At 44.6% G+C, this 19057-nt stretch overlaps 1 protein-coding gene across 4 annotated transcripts in view; it reads left to right on the forward strand.

Annotated features, from left to right (window-relative positions):
• The window catches only part of DENND5B (DENN domain containing 5B), a 110942-nt gene extending 94294 nt beyond the window's left edge, over positions 1–16648 (forward strand). For all 4 annotated transcript variants that reach the window (XM_042838087.1, XM_042838085.1, XM_042838088.1 and 1 more), the window contains 9 exons: positions 1745–1873; positions 3039–3160; positions 4174–4319; positions 6065–6183; positions 7149–7336; positions 10577–10659; positions 10813–10939; positions 11738–11912; positions 12746–16648. In XM_042838087.1, coding sequence (XP_042694021.1) covers positions 1745–1873; positions 3039–3160; positions 4174–4319; positions 6065–6183; positions 7149–7336; positions 10577–10659; positions 10813–10939; positions 11738–11912; positions 12746–12929 — 1273 coding nt within the window. In that variant the 3' untranslated portion in view covers positions 12930–16648. The remainder of the gene's footprint in view (positions 1–1744; positions 1874–3038; positions 3161–4173; positions 4320–6064; positions 6184–7148; positions 7337–10576; positions 10660–10812; positions 10940–11737; positions 11913–12745) is intronic.
• Positions 16649–19057: the final 2409 nt, after the last annotated feature.

Raw genomic sequence — 19057 nt, forward strand, 5'->3', positions numbered from 1 at the left:
CCAGCTCTAACACTGGCTGCCCCGCTCCAAGCCAAGAAGAGGCTGTCACAGAGGGCTTTCCAGAGCCAGGAGCAAGGATCTCTGCAGTGATTCAGCTATGAGGCATCACTGCTGAAAGAGGGAGGCTCGTGAGCTTGCTTACAAAGGACAAGGACTTGTATATGAGCATGCTGTGCCCTCTAACCTAGGTTTTACCGCCAGCAAGCTCCCATTGCTCTTATCAACCACATGTTCCTGAAGTGTGCATAGAGCACAGAGCAGCATGATGCAGACACCTCCTCAAGGATTGCCAGTGCTGATCTGTTTTGAGAATTCAGGTAGGTTAGCCTAGCAGGGAACAGCACCGGGCGCTGCTGAGCTATGCCTGGTATCCACCTCACTTGTTCAGAGCAAACATGCATTTATGGACAGCACTAAGTTGTACACTGCAGATTTGCTCCTAAAGCCCTATTCCTGTCACATTAGAAGCTCTATAAACAAGGGAGTGGTTTTCTCCAATAATGCAGGGTCTAAATATAAAGCAGAGAGAAAACAGATGGGAAAAAAAACACAAGACAGTGAGACTAGACTGGTGAACACTGAAAGCATCAGTCAGATCATGACTTTGTTAGATTTTCTTTGGAGTAAATATTGCCACATTTCCTAACACTCAGCAATGCATGGGGGGCAATAAAGGACAATGGCAACAAAGATTCAGCTGATGGTACGTGGAGTGTGGCACAAAGGTTGGGAGGGCTGAATTGCACTTACCATGCAAGCTGTGTGTAAATTAAGAAATTGCAACCCTTTCTTTCCCCTGTTGGGAACTGTTACTCATTTTTCTTTCTATTTATTTAACTAAGCAGGGGTTTTTGGAAGCAGCTTCAATCTGCCATGACAGTTCTCTTCCTCTTCTTGTGTTCTCAAATCAGAGTTTCTGGCATTCTCCAACCTGAAATATGGGAAGTTTCAAAAAAGAAAGGCAAATCTGTAGAAAAAAAGCCCCAGTGGCACAGTTCTGCTTTCCTACAAACCAAGCATGTGGCATGCAGATTACAACATGAGGGCCTTGTATGTCCCTGAAAAGGTGATTCTGCCTGTGACGGGTTTTCTCTAATACCCCTCTTTTTCCTTGAATTTCCCATTTGGTTTGTTAGAGCCTTCAGACTAGGCTGTGGTTTGAAGGATCTCTAATATATTATTGTCCTCTGCCCTCACAGACAACATACCCGTTTGTGTCAGTACCTACTGTAGCATAAATGGGTCTCAGAGGTGGATGACTGTTGTTTGTTTTGAGTTGGATTTTTCTTTCCTTTTTAAATTGGGAGCAGCGTCTGCAGAGACAGTGCAGGCAGTGCAGGGATGTGCAGATCTACCCCTACTCATCTTAGCTAAGCAGGCATTGGGACACAGAGCAGCTGATGTAGGGCACTAGCAATGAACTTGTGTGCAGGAGGTCCTGCTGTTGTTCCCAGGCCAGCCAAGGTCTGTTGGGGGTCTCAGTGCAGGACCGCTCCTCTATAAATGATTTTCATACAAGTTTTTGTACTGCACAACCTTCTGCTGTACTTGCCACATGCAGGGATTGGGTGGGATTTGGTTCTGTTTGTCCTGCAGCATTTAAATCAAGAAACATATTCCAGTCCAGCTGCTGCGTCACACTGGATGCTACTACTTGAAACATGTAGAGTTTTTATGATTCATCTATTATTATTGTTATTATTACTATATTATTCATTATTATTTATTTTCCCATCCATTTCAGACATGTTCAGAACATGAGTGAGATAAAGACTGATGTAGGGCGAGCCCGAGCCTGGATAAGGCTTTCTCTGGAGAAGAAGCTTTTGTCTCAGCATCTGAAGCAGCTGCTTTCCAACCAGCCACTTGCCAAGTAAGTTGGCCCTTATCCTCCCAACTTTCTTTCCACATCTTCCTCACTGGTGAGCTGAGGGACCATGCAGGCTCACTGCACAGCCTGGTGCCTTGTCTGGATTTGCTGGTTTCCAGACAGAAGAGACTGAAAGGCTGTGGAGGAGGTTCTGCCCCCCCCCGCAGCAGGGCAAGAGTCCACTTCTCTGTGTAGTAGACTAATGTTCAGGAAAAAGAGGTTTGATTTAGGGTCAGTGCATTGAACCAAGCCACTTCACAGCCTTACAGTCCTACAATCTAGAGCAAGTGAAGCTGCAGCCTTTTTTTTACAGCAGTGCTGTGTTACGACTTCAGCAGGCACACATCCCAACTGCAGCAGGCCTGGGAGGGAGGCCAGCCCTCCCAGCCACACAGCACTCCCAGCTCTGTCTCCTTTTGCAAGCACAGGCACTGTCTGCTTCCTGACTTTGTTTTCTCAAAGCAATCTATTAAAAAAAAAAAAAAAAAAAAAAACTTATGTAAGGAAAATGTCCAAACTACTGCATGCAGTTCTTAGCAGAACTGGTGCGGTGATGAGTTGCATGCTTGATTATGCTGGAAGCTAACAAATACTGCAATCTGCCAAAGAGTGAACAGCTAAAGATGAGCCGCATGCCTCATTTGAGCTGGACCAGGTTAATTACTGAAAGGCTTTTGCACTGCTCTGGGCAACCAGTGTTGTGACCTGGAAGGGTGGCAGCAAGGTTGCTGCTTGGTTCTAGACGGTCTGGTGCTTTCTGTTTGCTTTCATCTGTTGGAGTATGAAGCAGAAGGAAGATTAAGTTATTAGACATGGCTATTCAGTTCTGGGAAGATACATCCCATGGAAGATAATGGTGGGAAAGCTTAAAGAGCCTTAAATGGGGTTGCTGTGTCTAGGCTCAGGTTGTGGGCAGCACTAGTTTACATCTGCACTTTGCAGCAAAACCAAAACTGACCCTTCAATGAGGTGAGCTCTATATCTCTGCTGCAGCACCATGGAAATCACCATGGTCTGAAAACACATGTAGCACAGAGGGTGAGTGATCTCTGTGGTTTTCTGGCAACTTGCATGAACTGGAGAATCTCACTTTTCACACCTGCTGTGTAGATCAACTCTTCCTTTGGTACTTTTTCAACAAAAAGCAATGCTTTTTTTTTTTTACCAGGAAACTTTACAAGCGTTATGCTTTCCTGCGCTGTGAGGAAGAACGGGAGCAGTTTCTGTATCACCTCCTCTCACTCAATGCTGTGGATTACTTTTGCTTCACAAGCGTCTTCACCACAATTGGTGAGTTGGAGAATGAATTATTTTACCCCTGAATAAAAATTTCTTGCTGTTGAGATTTGTGAGAGGAGACCTTACTGCAGTCTTCCAATACTTGAAGGGAGTTTGTAAGCAGAAGGGGGCTGACTTGTTACACAGTCTGACAGTGACAGGACAAGGGGGAACGGTTTTAAATTAAGAGGGGAGATTTAGGTTAGATGTCAGGAAGAAATTCTTTACCCAGAGGACAGTGAGGTGGTGGCACAGCTGCCCAGAGAAGCTGTGGTGCCCCATCCCCGGAGGCACTCAGGGCCAGGCTGGATGGGGCCCTGGGCAGCCTGAGCTGCTGGGTGGCAGCCCTGCCCATGGCAGGGGGTTGGAGCTGGGTGGGCTTTGAGGTCCCTTCCAACCCAAACCGTTCTGTGACTCTGCATTGCTGTTGCCACTGTATGAGGAATTGAGCCCTTATCTGGAGCCCTTGGCTGTTGCTGCCAGCTCATAGATGCTGGGTGTTGCTGTGGGAAACCAGCTGGAGAGCAAGGCTGTGTGGGAGTGTGCAGGATAAGAGCATCCTCACAAAGGAGGGTAATCAGCAAATTGTGCTGCAGCACCTGGTTTTCTTCTCTGCATTGTGTAGTCTCTTTAATCTTGCCTCCCCGGCAAGCCCTCTCCATCCTAATGCTTCCCTCTGCCATTCCCTAAAAGCACACCCAGCACTCTCCGCAGGCTGACAGAAACGGGTCTCGGAGGAGGAGCCGCGAGGCGCTTTGTGCTCCGCCGTATGGCATAAACCTCCCCCTCCCTTCTTTCCTCTAAGAACGAGAGCAGACATTGGATGTGAGTCCTCACACCCGCCTCGGGCTGGCGGCTCAGCGCGGCCCTCCAGCACCCCCGCGCGGCACCAGCCGGCCCCGGCACTGCTGGGACGTGAGGCGGGAGCTGACCTTCAAGGGAAGGGCACGCTTTGCTCCGTGGGTCGCATTTACCACGGGGGGAGTAAGAGCCAACACTGATGTTTCCTTCCTCTCTGTTCGCAGTGATCCCTTACAGGGCGGTGATAATCCCCATCAAAAAACTGAGCAATGCAATAACCACATCCAACCCGTGGATTTGTGTTTCGGGAGAGCTAGGAGACACGGGCGTCATGCAGATTCCTAAAAACCTCTTAGAAATGACATTTGAGGTGAGTGCGCTCTCTTTCCCTTTTGCTTTCAAACACACTTTCACACAGACATTAGCTTGCTGAGGATTTATTGTCTTGAGAGCAGAACATTTCAGATTCTGTCCAGGTTCTCAAGGTAGCTGGAAACTCAAAATGGGGAGCACGGTGTGCTCCTCACCCACCCTGTGCTCAGTGAAAGTTCCCCTCAACACATACTGCCTTTTAATCACAGGCTGAGCTGCAGCCCCTGTCCCAGCCCAGAGCTCCACTCCTCACCCTGTCACTCTGTTGCCATATCTCATTCCCTTCCAAGTTTTGCCAGGTATCCAAATTTTCCTTTTCCTGGCTCGCTTACAACTTCTCATTTCCCTTCCAGTTTCTTTCTTTCAATTTGTCTTCCTACTTAACACCACCGTGGTCCCTCCCAGCCTCTGGCTAGTCCCAAATTTCCACTCCTTCTGCTGCAACTCCTTGTCTAACAATGCTACATCCCTTCCAACCAGGCAGTCTGACAACTGTGCTCTTCAATTTCCCAGCATCAGGTACTATCACAACCAAACTGTAGAGCTGCCATTCTCCCTGGGCTCTTTTCTCAGTGCTTAATATGTTTACTTCTTTGCATTGGACTTGCCTGTGCTTCCTTCTGCCTTCTCACACACCAGGTAGTATAGGTTGGCTTGGTGCCACCCCAAAGCAGCTTCTGGCTGCAGGAAAAGCTCAGTCAGGCACCTGTAGCTTCAGGCTGTACCATATTCAGTAAGCAGTGATTATGTAGGAAAATCTGCTAAAGTTGCATCCTTTGAGCTTGTGCAGACTGATCTTAAGCAACAATAGTAAAAAAAAAAAAAAAAAAAACCAAAAAAAAAAAAAAAACCACAAAAACATGCAAACAAAAAACTTACTCAAATAAAAAGTGAATTTTAACAGTTATTTTCCTGGTATAGTGCCTGACTTATTGAAACACTAATATTTTGTTGTAAAGTTCTCCACATTTCTAACAAGCAGAATGATGGGCTATACTAATACTCTTCAAAAGAATACTCTTTTGGCTGAAGTTTTTGTAAGAAATAGCAACTTGCATAGCCACACACTATGGAAAACGTCAGCCCAAGCTGCTTGTTTGGCAGTAACAAAAAAAACCAAGGTCTTGTAAGGGAAGTGTTTAGGTAACTAACATTAATAGACGTTGCAGGCAGCCCCACCTACAATTACATACTGCGCTGGAATTCACAGTCCTTTTTTTCTCCTTCTGCCTCATGAGGATTATTTTTGTATGGCTCAGCAATGAGCAAGCTGATTTTTGAAAATAAGGAAGGATTTAGAGACTGTGTTGGAGTGTGGGGTGGTTCCTTTCAAACAAAGGTCAGTATGCTCAAAATGCAGCTTTGAGAGGCTGTTTCTTCTGAAGGTCTATTTCTTCCACAAAAGCACACCTTTGTATCAATTTAGCTCAGATGTTTGTAATTAACACTTCTCAGAATTACTCAGAGTGAGTTCTCACAATAAAGAATGTAGTCTCTTCATAACCTTTTAACAGTTCTTATTTCACAGTATTTATTTTCTCCTGTCTTACAGTAAAACAGATTATTCTGCTTTTCAAAATGTTCTGCCTGTTTGGTTGAAAATGCTTGCTGTGTAAATCAGTGGAAATTGAAGAAAAGCATACATTTGGGACCATATGTGTGCATATGGTGGTGGAGGGGGTGGTCTGTTTTGTTTTGTTGTTTTTTTTTTTTAAATGAAGTAAAAACTGTTATTTATTTCAGTGCCAGAATTTAGGAAAGCTGACGACTGTTCAGATTGGTCATGACAACTCAGGGCTGCTGGCCAAGTGGCTGGTTGATTGTGTCATGGTCAGAAACGAAATAACAGGACACACATACAAGTAAGCAACTAGTTCTAATTTTCTTTGTCTGAAATTCCTACTATCAGTCTAGAAAAAGCAAGAATGCATTCGTCTTTTCAGTTGGGCAAAACTATGGTGGAGCAGCATGGGCTGATTTAAGTACCTGATAGAGCTGGGTTGGTCTCCCCACCCACGACTCTCATTTCAGAAGCTCTAGTTGAAGCCAAATAATCTGATAAATATTAAATGAGGCTTGAGTGCAGGATTTTCCTTACATCTCTCTGAGATAGGAGAGATGGTATGGATGCTTTTGAAGTGATTCATATGTTTACATCTAATAATTAAATCTCTTGATTTAATGTAGGATGGTAACATTGTGCACATCTTTACATTCCAAGAGCTGGAATGATAGTTTAGGGCAAATCTTTGGGCTTTTGGGGCTGGGATTTTTTGTTTTGTTTTGTTGCATTCAAATACATTACGTTATCTCCTAACTCACCATTGTTTTTACAAAACGTCTGGATAAATAGTTCTTTTTCTAAATTAAAGAAATTAGACTAAATTGAACTTGGAAAATTATCCCTCAGAAGGGTGAGCTCAAGAGCTTAGAGTTGGGGGCAGAGTATGGGGGAAAGAGAAACTACAAGCAGTGGTAGCGTAGATGTGTGTGTAGACTTCACTGGGACTGCCGTGTGGATGCAACTGAAAAATAACCCAGCAGAGAGCTACATGTGTCCCATTAAATAAGTGTATAGCATTTCATGTTTGCCAGTGCTTTCATGCTAGCTTTTCATGTTTCCCCTTCTTTAAGGGAAGGCAAATGTAGTTCTCTGGTTTGGTCTTCTCAGTTGCGGTGCAGTGGAATACTGCCTGCTGAGCTCTGGTTTGTGAAGGGCTCTTTCCTGCCTGCTGGCGGTGTAGATGGAGGCTCGCTGTCCCTCTGGCTTTGAAATAAAGCTACCTACCCATGTGACTGACCCGTGTTTCTGCTGGCCCCTCGGTAGGTTTCCCTGCGGGCGATGGTTGGGAAAGGGAGTTGATGACGGCAGCTTGGAGCGAATCCTTATTGGAGAGCTGGTGTCCTCCACATCTGATGAAGAGCTGGGAAAGCAGTGCCGTACTCCACCCCAGCAGAAGTCTCCTACCACAGCTCGGCGGCTGAGCATCACTTCTCTCACAGGAAAGAACACCAGTAAGTCCAGTTCTTCCTCTCAGGGCTCTAGAGAAGGAGGCATTGTCAGGACAGCTATGAGCAGGACAGCTTTTGCTGGAGTAAGGCTTGGTGCAGAGGAACGGCCACAAGCTTCTGTTTTTCCTATTTCTGTGCCTGCGGCTTGCTTTGTGGAAGTGAATGTTGCCTCTTTCATTCTCCTCTTCTGACAGTTGAGAGAGAATGTACCTCTGCCCTTGGAGCATGGAAATATAAGATGGGGGAATAGGAAGCAGCAGAATCTGCAGTAGCTGGTGCTGCTCTTCTTCCTGGCTCTCTCTCTGCAGTCAGCAAACAGACATGCACCTCTGGGGGTCAGTTCAAAGTAACGTAGGTGCTGTGAGCCATCCTCTAGAGGACCCATCTCCAGAGAGAGTGTGGGGACATCAGCTTCATGTTCCTCACATTAGGTTGTGAGAATAGTGGCAGTGGCTATAACACAGGGTACAGGGCTGTGAGGGCTTCGCTACATGCACCATTCTTTACTACAGCATACAGGTGAGCACAGTACACGCTGTGGATCATATACATAAATCTGTTCAGCTCTGGTGAAATGAGATGAAATGATTGCTGAAAGGTCAAGCAAGGAAACAGCTTCCAAGAGTAAATGAACTAAAAATCATCACTGCAGCTCTTCACGTGCATGAAGGAGTAGGCATCAGAGCTCCTTGCAGAGTATTTACTTAGGTCTGGGGGCACTAAGGCCCAATAATTTGTTTTTGTTTTGAGCTGCAGGAGATATTTTTTCAGACCTACCAGAGACTGTAGAGGTCATCACATGCTAAAATCATATAATCTTAGAATCCTTAGAGTTGGAAGGTACCTCTGAAGGCCATCTAGTCCAATACTCCTGCAAGGAATTGGGGTACCACAGCTAGAGCAGGCAAAATAATACTGAATTATTCCATGCTTCCAAAGTAACAATTGTAGTGATGTTGTGACATGAAAATCTGGGAAGAAATCACAGAATAATCATCAAAACGATTAGGGTCTGGGACTCCCACAGAGGACACTGGGGAGCTACTCAGCACTGGGGCATGCAGGGCTGGCAGAGCAGCCCAGGAGGCCTCTGATGAGAGGTGATGGGGCTGGGGTCCATGGCTGTCCTCCTGCAGCATAGGTATCCTGGTGGTCCTGCTGCTGGCAGAGCTCTGAGGCCATACAGGGCTGTGATGGTAGTGATGAGCCCTTCACAAAGGGCACTGTCAGCTCTTTGATGAACAGCTGCAGCCCCCACAGTAAGGCTGCCTGGTTGAACCCTAACATACACAGGAAGCCCTCAACGGTGCACTGTTCCCTCAAGCACCTCCCAACTCTGATCGTCAAAATCATTATGATCTCTTCTTGGAGCTACTGGAGCAGAAGGTCAGGATCTTCTGGCTGGTCTCGGAAAAAGGCAGCCCAGACCTCAGCTGGAAGCTGTACTCTGGAGCAATGAGCACCAGCTCTGCAGGCCCCTGCTCATCCTGCAGGCTGTTATCTAATTGTTCTGCAGACGAGGTAATCGTCATCTGATCTCACTCATTATTTTGGCCTGCATATGGCACAGCTCAGCTGCTTTTTTACCTATTGGAAGGCACAGCCATAAGAAGGCTAGTGGAAACGGGTCATGTAGGTGACATCATCAATGCTGTCCCTAAGGTGGGCAGCAGCAATGCCCAAATCCCTCAGCAGCAAATCCTGCCAGCCACCCTGGGGCTGTGTTCAAACCCACTTACATCCACTGCTGCAAGTGTACCCTGCATGCCTCAGTTGCCTGAGCCAGGCAGGGCTAGGGAAATGCTGATCACAGTCTGAACCTCTGATTGACCACCTGAGGTGAGCAATGAGTCAGCTGTGGGAGCACTGGTGAAGGCAATTCACCTGTGTTACCAAGAAGGGGTGGAGCCTGGCTGCACTGCTCCTAGAGCCCATTTAAGGGCTGACTGCCACTGAGGGAGGATGTCTTTCTGGAGATTGCTCCTTGGGGAGTTTGTTGCACGTCTATAACACCGGTGAGCATTTTCATTTGTTTTATTTATCTTTCCACCGTGATAATCTTACTAAGCCTAACAGTTGTATGCTTACTGATTCTGTAGATGGGCACTAAGATCTACTGTCAGCAGCCCCACAGCACAACCCAATTAAGTCCCCACTCAGTGGTCTGAATCTCACAGATGTGCTTGATTAGAATCTAGGTACAAGTTCACACTGGTCTCTGCTGGTGCTCAAATACATGTATTTGGGCACCACCTGGGCCTGCATCACTCTTCATCATTCAGTGACTTTCCTTTGTGATGCTGATAGAGCTGGGAAAATAAAAATTGCATGCTAGCTCTCTCCACAAGAATCTATCTTCTTGTATACACTTTCTGAAACTTAGGGACACTTTTTGTTTGTTCTAGTTTGGATGCAGTACAAATTGGTGTCAGTCTTGACATCAAGTTTGCTTTTCATACCAAGTGCTCATATCATAGCAGGTTGTTTGCTTGCACATTCCTATGCAGCCTACTCTGCAGGACCTGCTTTAGCAGGGAGTTGGACTAGGTGAACTCCAAATCTCTTTCAGCCTCTATGATTCTGTGATTCTGTGTGTGTGAGCAACAAGACAAATTTTTGGAGGTACTTGCAGAAGATGAAATGGTAACAGGTAGAAGCATAGAGTCACTCAGTTGCAGAAACACACAGCATAACAATTCAGAGCAGGAATAGGGTGTACATTTTAATACTGAAGATAACTTTCTCTTGGAAGTATCGCCAAGGAGTATCCTCTTGGCTCTACTTCCTCACACTGGTACAATGACTAGTCACGTATCTAAAGCAGTTACTTTTTGTGGCTCATCATGGATTCAAATCAGGAATTCAGAGGTGCAGGGTTTTCTGGCATGAGTTGCAGAGAAGCGAGTCAAACGTCTTGCCTGCAACCTTCCAGCCCATGTCTCTTCATCAGAGGATTGCTGCAGTCTGCGATGAACAAGATGTGATTAGCTCAAATAAAACATTTATCAAGTCAGACCCTCGGGTTGTGCATTTTTAAGTATGGCAATTTATTTTACAATTCCGGGATTGCTCCTTAGTTGCTTATAATTATGACTTGAGTTTATTCAAGACAAATGACTGCCTGAATTCTTTCCTGTTGAAGATACAGAATAACTCCTGTAGTTCAAGCTATGTCATCATGAGAATTTGATAAATGTTTTAAAGTTGATATCTTCATCTAGTGTCTTTTCCATGGTTTCACAGAGCCAAACGCAGGACAGATCCAAGAGGGAATTGGAGAAGCTGTGAACAATATTGTGAAACATTTTCACAAGCCAGAGAAAGAGGTACTTCTGCTAGTCATTACCTGTCGTCTACAGCAGGTGCCAATACAGTTGTAAATAGAAATTGACTAGTAGAGATTGTTAACCTTTAGATTTTCAGCCTGTTGGCATATGAACAGGACAAGTCTGTTCTCACAGACTCCCCCTTTCCCGCAGAGAGGGAGCCTTACCATCCTGTTGTGTGGGGAGAATGGCTTGGTTGCAGCACTGGAGCAGGTCTTCCACCACGGATTCAAATCAGCTCGCATTTTTCATAAGAATGTCTTCATCTGGGATTTCATAGGTAAGCTGGTATGTGATTTGGAGGTAGAAGGAGATGAAGATTAGGGAAAATGGCTACTTATGTGCAGACTTGGGATTCTGATGCCGTTTATTCCTGCCTAGCAAAATCCAGATTGTTTGAAAGGAATAAGAAACAGAGTAGATGAGAAATACAGAACTTTACATAAAGAGTAAGTGTGAATCTCTGCAGAAATTTAAGAGCACTTCAGGTTCTAGTCACATATTCATAGATGAATGTTCAAACAACTGTTTCCCTGCCCAGAAAAGGAAGTGGGCTGGAGTGGCTTGGAGGTTGGAGTAGGACAGCAATCAATATTGAAAGAAGAGCTGAGAAGGCTCAGGGAGTGAAAAGTTTAGATTTCTAACTGTTTCAGAGCTAAGCGCTGTACTGGTCTTCTGGTGATATCTATCTGTAGGCCTGTGTTACAGTAATTTAAGTCATGCTTATTCCCTTAAAATATGCTGACAGGTTGAGATTCTTAGCCTGAGGGTAAGCGCTTACTCAGAGAAAGTGAAAATTCAAAGCTGATGGTATCACAATGAAACCATAGACACTAGTGCAGCTCCTTGATGTTACACGTGTCGTACGTCAGTGAATGTGCTGACCGCAGCCATGTAGCAGAGGTGGAGATCACCACCCACCTCCTGTTTTCAGGGTGAGGAATCTATACATAAACTGTGCAGTTGCTCTTGGCAGGCTGTTCAAGGGCTCCCTTGGGTAAGGGTAGGGTAAATCTTGGTTGTACTGAAGTACTTCAGTACTTCTCACCGAGTTCTGATTTTTTTTTCCCTATCACAGAGAAAGCTGTTGCCTATTTTGAAACCAGTGACCAGATTGGAGACAACGAGGAGGCCCTTTTGCTTCAAAGATCGTCATGCAAAACCTTCTGCCATTATGTGAATGCCATCAATACAGCTCCAAGGAACATTGGAAAGGATGGCAAATTCCAAATTCTGGTTTGCCTGGGGACAAGGTACTTCACTGCTTTTTGTTATGCATGTTCTCTTGTGCTAGACATTTTACTGTTACTACCACCTCTGTTTTTCCATTTTACGAGATCTTGTACCTTCTATTACCAGTACCTATTTTTAGACAGCTTTAATAGTAGACAAAAAATCGTGGCAAAGAAGCAGTAACAATACACAGCTGCTATCTAAACCTCTGAGAATGTTTTTAGCTTTTAATATACCTGCTCACTTGGCAGTTGCATGCATGAAATCTGTCTTGAAGCTGTACTTTTGGTGAAGTGCAGATTTTGGGAAAGCTGAGTTTCTTTACAAGAACTGGTGCATTTCTAAATCTTCACTGAATGACTGCCCGTGAAAATGGGATGTGTGTTATAATTCTGACAAACTATTCTAGGTTTATCTTTCCTCCCACATAGGATGCTTCCTGTTTTGCTCTTGTGGGGAGGAGAGAGACTCAGCTGTATGTTACTGGGGAGCTGGTATATCTAGAAATAAGTACCTGGATAATCTGAAAAACAGCTGAAAAAGCATCATCAAAAATTTGGGTTTTTTCCCAAGTTTTGCTTACCCTGTTCCTGATTGAAAAACATTGCTGAATTCTTTCGTACTCAATTGTCCAGTTTTGCTTGTATCTTTCCACTTTCATTCCTACTTTACAGGCAATCACTTCTGTTTTAGTAACAAAATTGTGGGTTCTGATTAAGCAGGAAGCTTTTGTATCCAGTGTGCACTGCCCTCAGACAGAGACTGAGTGTTGTAGGCGCTGTTCTTGGAGAAGCACGTCAGTCTGAGATGTGTTATTTATTGTGCTGCAGTCACTCCTTTCCTCCCTTGGCAGGGACCACTTGCTGCCCCAGTGGATCCCCTTACTTGCGGAATGCCCACTCATTACAAGGATGTACGAGGAGAACGCCCTGCTACGGGACCGCATGACTGTCAACTCCCTGATCCGAGTCCTACAGACATTGCAAGACTTCAACATCGTCCTAGAGGGATCGCTCATTAAAGGAGTGGATGTTTAGCATGGCTTTGCTGAGAACTTCATTATTCCTTTCCCAAGCAAGCAAACCACAACTGGGAGACCTGTCGGGACTTGAACGCGACGGCAGCGACGGCAAGGCACCGCTGCTGGCTCCCATGGGAGCAGGAAGCCCAGTTTGTGCTCCGTCGGGACTGTCCTCTAAGGCTGAGGAAAGCTAAGATGCAGTATTGTAGTTTATTTGAAACAGAAATTTAGTATAAAATAGAGTATTTTCATGTGTTTAGATGTGTGTAAATACGCTATCTTCTTTAAGAAATTATATTACTCTAAGAAAGTTTTCTTAGACTGAATGTTCTTGTTCTGACTGTGAGTAGCTTAAACCCAGGGGAGGGGCTGGGGAGGGAAGGATTGCGGTGGGAAGGGATGCTGCTACTTGCTTGCAAGGAAGAAGCCAATCAACATGTAAATACGGCGCAAACTCAGCAGGGCTTTTTTCAGGTATTGCAAATGAATACAGCAAATATCCTTATGTAGCCATTGTGATTGTCTCACTCTTGGAAATGTTAGTGTATGTTGTTTATCCTGCTGTACATGGTCTCCCTTTATTTTTTTGTTTGTTCAGAGACCCAGCCCTTTCAGTGCACAGAAGTTGTGAATTGTCTTTTTTTTTCTTTTTTTTCTGTAAAGGTCTTTTGTGTCACTTCTGTTGATCTCCAGAAGAGGACACAGGAGCTGAAATGCTTAGACACTGGAGATGAGCTGAGCCTTGGAGCCTGAGACCTGATAAAGTGGTACTGGAGAAGGGAAACGATGGCTTGTTGGCTTGCTTGCTGTTGCTCCTCGTCTCTCTGTATGTTCTGGTGGTTCCCCCATTACCCCCAGCCAGCTTGTGCTGTGGATGGCTTTTTTTTCTTTCTCCCTCTCATCTAGAGGAATTTGGCTCCTACCAAATTCTTGCTGTACTTGAGAGAATCATTGCTGCAGACACCAATGTTGCTGTGATACTGAGCAGGTCTTGAAATGCTGACAGGTTACTAGTCTTCCTTTATCCCACAGGACGAGTGTTCCTAGAAGTACAGGACCTTTAATTATTTTGGTGGGTTTGTTTGTTTGTTTAATTATCCAGGTACAAAAAAAAAAAAGGGAATGATGTGAAAGGAGAAAAAAGCTTGTGTTTTGAGCATCTCCTACATTCTTTCCAGTTAATGTGTTAGTAATACAGTGTGTTTGTATAGCTATGGTCTTGAAGAGGAACGAGGAGCAACTGAAGTCTGCAAAGCTAAAAATTTAGCAACGGATTGCATTTAAAATTATCAGATGCCATGCAGCAAACACAGAGTGTATTTTCCTTGTTTGTGGTTTGGGAGTTGTAAGAGTCTGAGGGCACCGTTAACTTCATCTAGTTCCAGTTGTGCAGGTTAGTTTAAATATAGATGTCTGCTGGAACTTGTTTACTTGCTTTGATCTTGGCCGTTTTGTCAGAGGATTTCCAGGATGTCTCACAGCTGGAGCCATAAGCTGTGGCTTGGGGAAGCCCTGAGTGGTACTGTAACTGTCTGCTGCTGGCTGTGCTTGCCAGCAGCATTAGGAGGGGCTTTGGAATGATGGGCAGCATCACATCTCAGCACGGTGCACACATGGTGGAGCAAGGGCAGAGAGCTATGAAAAGGGAAAGAAGATGAAAAGTAGGGTTTGCTCTCTCACCTGCCTCTTGTCAAGCTGCTTTCCTTTCCTATGGCCCTTTGACTGCTCAGTTCTTCGAGCAGCATTCTTGGTGTTGAAGGTTTGCATCACATTCCTGGCCAGAAGGAAACTCTTCTTGTGACTCCATTTCAATAGAAGGGAGAGTTTTATGTTATAGACTGGTTTTGGTTTTGGTTTTTAAGGAAGTAAAAAGTCAGGAAGTCATTGACTGTAACGGGAGTTCCAGCTTCTAATTGCTGTTCCTTCCTCCTGTGCTTGTACTTTCTTAAACTGACTGAACTCATCACAGACACTGCAGGCAGCACTGCTGTGTCACCACTGTGGATGGTGAGCAACTAATGTTAAGGCTGTGAGCGGTGGTGTGAGTTGGCAGCCAGAGTCAACTCTGTGACATCTCTCTTACGTTTCCAGGAGGGTGAAATTCAGGGTGTGAGGGTTTTCTGAGCGGCCAGACAAGTCTGCTTAAAGTCCACAGAAGATACGTGACAACTTTACAGCAGCAATTGGAAATGTGTTCCCCTACCAGTAAATGATACGTTTAGCACCGGAAGCTGCGTGGCAGAATTATTTGGTAATGATTGCTTAGGCAGTGTTTTGATTTCCTATACAACTCAGGCATTTTATGTCCAATGACTGCTATATATGACTTTTCATGCGCAGCCCAGCCTAAGTGGCTTTCATTTAACTGAAATAACAACTTCTTTAGTGCTTGGATTTCTTTGCAACAGCATCTGCGTTTTCTAGCTGGATACTTCTCAAAAGTACACTGCTGTGTGGCTCTCAGATTAGTATTTATTTATGACTTAAGCAGTCATGACATTTGCCCAACATGATGTGGGTTACGTGCGAGCAGGATGAAGTAGAAACACAGGCACCTCTAAAGGTCAGGAATGGGTGAATGTACGCCCCAAAAAGGGCAGTAAGATGAAGTATTTCTTAAGTTAAAATGAGTCAAAACCTGAGACATTTGAAAATTCAAAACAGGGACTTTCCCTATTTCAAACTACATTAAGGAACCTTTAGCACTTATCTTGAACACGGTTTCACATCATCTTTTTTAGCGAGCGTTGACTTGTTTTATGTCAAGTTTCACATCAGATGAATAATATGATAAAAGTGATGTCTGTCTAACAGTTCTTTGTAGGCAATAAAGCACCCCAAGATCTGCTGAGGGGTGCGGCAGAGTGTCCCTGCTTCTCAGGAGATGGGACATTTGGCAACCTTGGGAGTACGATTCTTCATAGGGAGTTTTTATTCTGTCATGTATGATTATTTTTTTTTTTTGTAGGCAACCTTGTTTGTTGGAAACTGTGAGGTTTTCTCTGTAAGGTTTACAGAAATCATTCTGCCCACTAGAGTGGGAAACCTATCAGGATCCTTCTAAGCTAACGCAGTTCTTACTTCAGTGTTAAAGCACCTTCATTGGTTGAGAAAGGGAATCTGGGCAAAGACCAAAGCTCTGTGGTATCTGCTTTTAAAAAACAATTTCTACCCAATACCTGTTTGCAGATGTCTGAGTTTGCGTAGTCCTGTTATCCTCACATCTGGCATGGTGACTGGGAGGAGTCAGAGAATCCAATGCCTCACTGTGTACAAAACCTGTATTTATAATTCTCTGAAGCGAATGCGGTTCTGCTGTCTAGTGACAAATCTGCTCATGTTTATTCTGAGTTGGCATGTGTAATTAGGAATCACTGTTCAAAGCTGTCTTTTTAGAATAGTTGTGCGAAGGCATATTTGAGACAATTCCTTCTTTCAATCAAATGAAGGTGTGCATCTTACGGGGAAATATTGTGTGTTACACTTGAAATGTACAGATGTGCCCTGTATGGCTTCAAATGACCCTTTGGTGTCTCCATTAAGTATATTTTGTCTTTACATTACTACTAACTGAATAAGAACTGGATTATTTTCAAGACAACATTAGTAGAAGTATTGTTCTATCAAGCACTTTAACATACATATCACAAACTGACATGGGTTTTTCAGGTTTTGAAGTACATTGAAATACAGCTTTTCATGCTATGTCCTTTACAAATAAAACTGTGAGAATAATGGTTGGTGTCGCTTTCTCCTTGCAGAAGAACCTAGAGTCAAGTTGCAAGCCGGAGAGCTGATGTGAGCCTTTCCCCTGCACCTGGGTTGCTCTCATACTCAAACATGGGATCAGAGAGCTGGAATGCAATTCCTGCCCTCCGTTCTGTCTGTTAGCACACACCGCAGTGAGAGAGGGTGAGAGAGAAGAGGCAGGTGGGTGCTGGCAACAAGGAAGCTGCAATAGATTGATAATGAAATGCCCTGCTTAGTAGGTGAAGTCTTTTCCAAGTTGGACTGGATTTTCAGAAATGCCCCTTCCCTGTGCTTCCCAATTCCTCATCTTCTGAGTGGCAGCCCTGCCCACAGCAGGGAGGTAATTGTTAAGGTCCCCTCCAACCTAAGTCATTCTATGATCCTATGATTATGGTTCTATGGGGTTATCTCTTGGTTTGGAAAATGCAGGCAGTCTCAGGAGAGGACTGCAAATCTCACTGCATGTATGGAGACATCGTCTAAAACATCATTTGAGGATACCACTGCTTATCAGCAGTGTAGCACCAAAAATACAGGATCCCATATAGGTAAGATCCATAGATCTGGCTTTTTGTCAAATGTCAATAAGAGTGATCATACTTAAAAAACACTTCCTTACTGAATGCTTTAGACTGACGTGTGTAAATCTGAGATAGAAGGCTCTGGCTTCCTAAAGACTGTAAATATTTGATGTACAGCAGGAGTGAACTTGTCCTGATGAGGAAATGCAAATAAATTCCTCCTCACTGCACTGCCAGTGGTATAGTCTGGGAACACAGCAGTGTTTTCTGCAAAGGTAAGTAGAATAAAACTGTCTGAGAAAACACACGTGGGTAAGAGTCAGAACAGCTCACTGATCTGTTCTTTGTCAGCGTTTCAGGTAGGCTTCTTGAAATAAACTGTGCTCAAGTAAAGAGCAAAGTCACTTCCCTCTCTGTCACCCTATCAGCTCAAAGTCTGAACTCCTGTTCACTGCCATCAAGGACTTCATTGCTGACAGTGTACATAGGCACTTCACAGTTCTGCAGGAAGGGCTGATGCTGTAATGGGCCCATCTGTATTCTCCACAGACCTTGCAGAGCTCTTCTGAAAGAACTTTGTCAGATGTGACCAAACAAATTATTTACTCATTTGACCAAGCTTATCTTTCTCAAAGCAGAGTGGCGGGGGAGCAAACCCACCCACCAGAGCTTACCCACAACACAGTTTTCAAGAAACATTGCTGCAAAGGCTCTTGTTGCTGTATAACTGAGTGACAACCTTGTTTTCATTCAGTAATTGGTTCAATGGGATCCATAAATCTAAAATTGTGGTTTATGTCCAAGAGGTTCACGTATATTAGAGCAAATGGTGTTAGTAATGAAATAATCCTTAAGATAGTGTTTTTCCTGTTTCTGTGGCTATCCAAGTCTTGGGCAAGTCTGCTTGGCTTGTATGAGGAGCAGGAGTAGCCAAGCGCTGCAGTTGGGCTACATTCTGCACAAGTGAACGGGGTGAAGAAGTGAGTTCTGTTTTGCAAAGAGCAGTTGGCAGAACTGTGCAGCAGGTTTAGAGCTTGAGGAGCTCTAATGCTTACCTTGGGGCTTCTTTTATCCCAGCTAGAGACAGGCATGGAGAATGCAAGGGGCACCCCAAGAACGCTCTGCAATCCTTACATTGTCCTGCTCTCAACAAGAGGTTTCCACAAAGGCTGCTGCCCAGGGAAGCCATTTTCCTTGCACTGCCTCTGCAGCCAGAGGGAAGAGATGAGCTCCTCCAGTTGTCCCTGTGAAGGGAAACCTCACTTGGCTGCTTTTAATTAAGCCTGGAGAAGTCCAGCGGGGGCACTTTGCAGAGGTTAAGCTAACATTAATCTTTATGAGTATCCCCTCCAGCACTGTCCTTCCATACTGAGTTCATTTCTTCAAAAGGATCCGAGTGACATATTAGCATGTTCTTTACACATCAAAAAATAGAAACTTAAGGACAATGAAATGTAAGGGGGACGAACTGAGGTTTTTGGTCTGATGGTGTTTTTTGTTTGGTTTGGTTCTCGCTATGATATATTAATAATTTAGACATGAAGAAAAATTCCATGTTTGCCTTAGAGAGGCACAGGATAGAGGCCAGAAAAATGTGGGCTTAGTGTCTAGGTCTCTTTGTCTTCCACTGAGACCCTTAATCAAAGTGCTGTGGTGTGTCCCATCCCGCAGGCAGGGAGCTGCAATAGAGTGCTGGGTCTTCTCCTTGGCCTGCCTTTGCCTTGCCAAGTGAAGCAGCTGTTCGGCCTTCGGGTTGAACTGGTATGTGACTGGGAGCAGCTTCTCTGTGCTGTTGTGACAGGAGTACCCTGGGGTTCTCATCTGCGGTTAAGTCCGGATTAAAGGCGTCTGTAAAACCTGTGGATCTTTGGCA

This window comes from Centrocercus urophasianus, unplaced genomic scaffold, assembly GCF_019232065.1.
Source record: "Centrocercus urophasianus isolate 14NV4802_14NV808 unplaced genomic scaffold, USGS_Curo_1.0 seq_73, whole genome shotgun sequence".
Classification (NCBI taxonomy): Eukaryota; Metazoa; Chordata; class Aves; order Galliformes; family Phasianidae; genus Centrocercus; species Centrocercus urophasianus.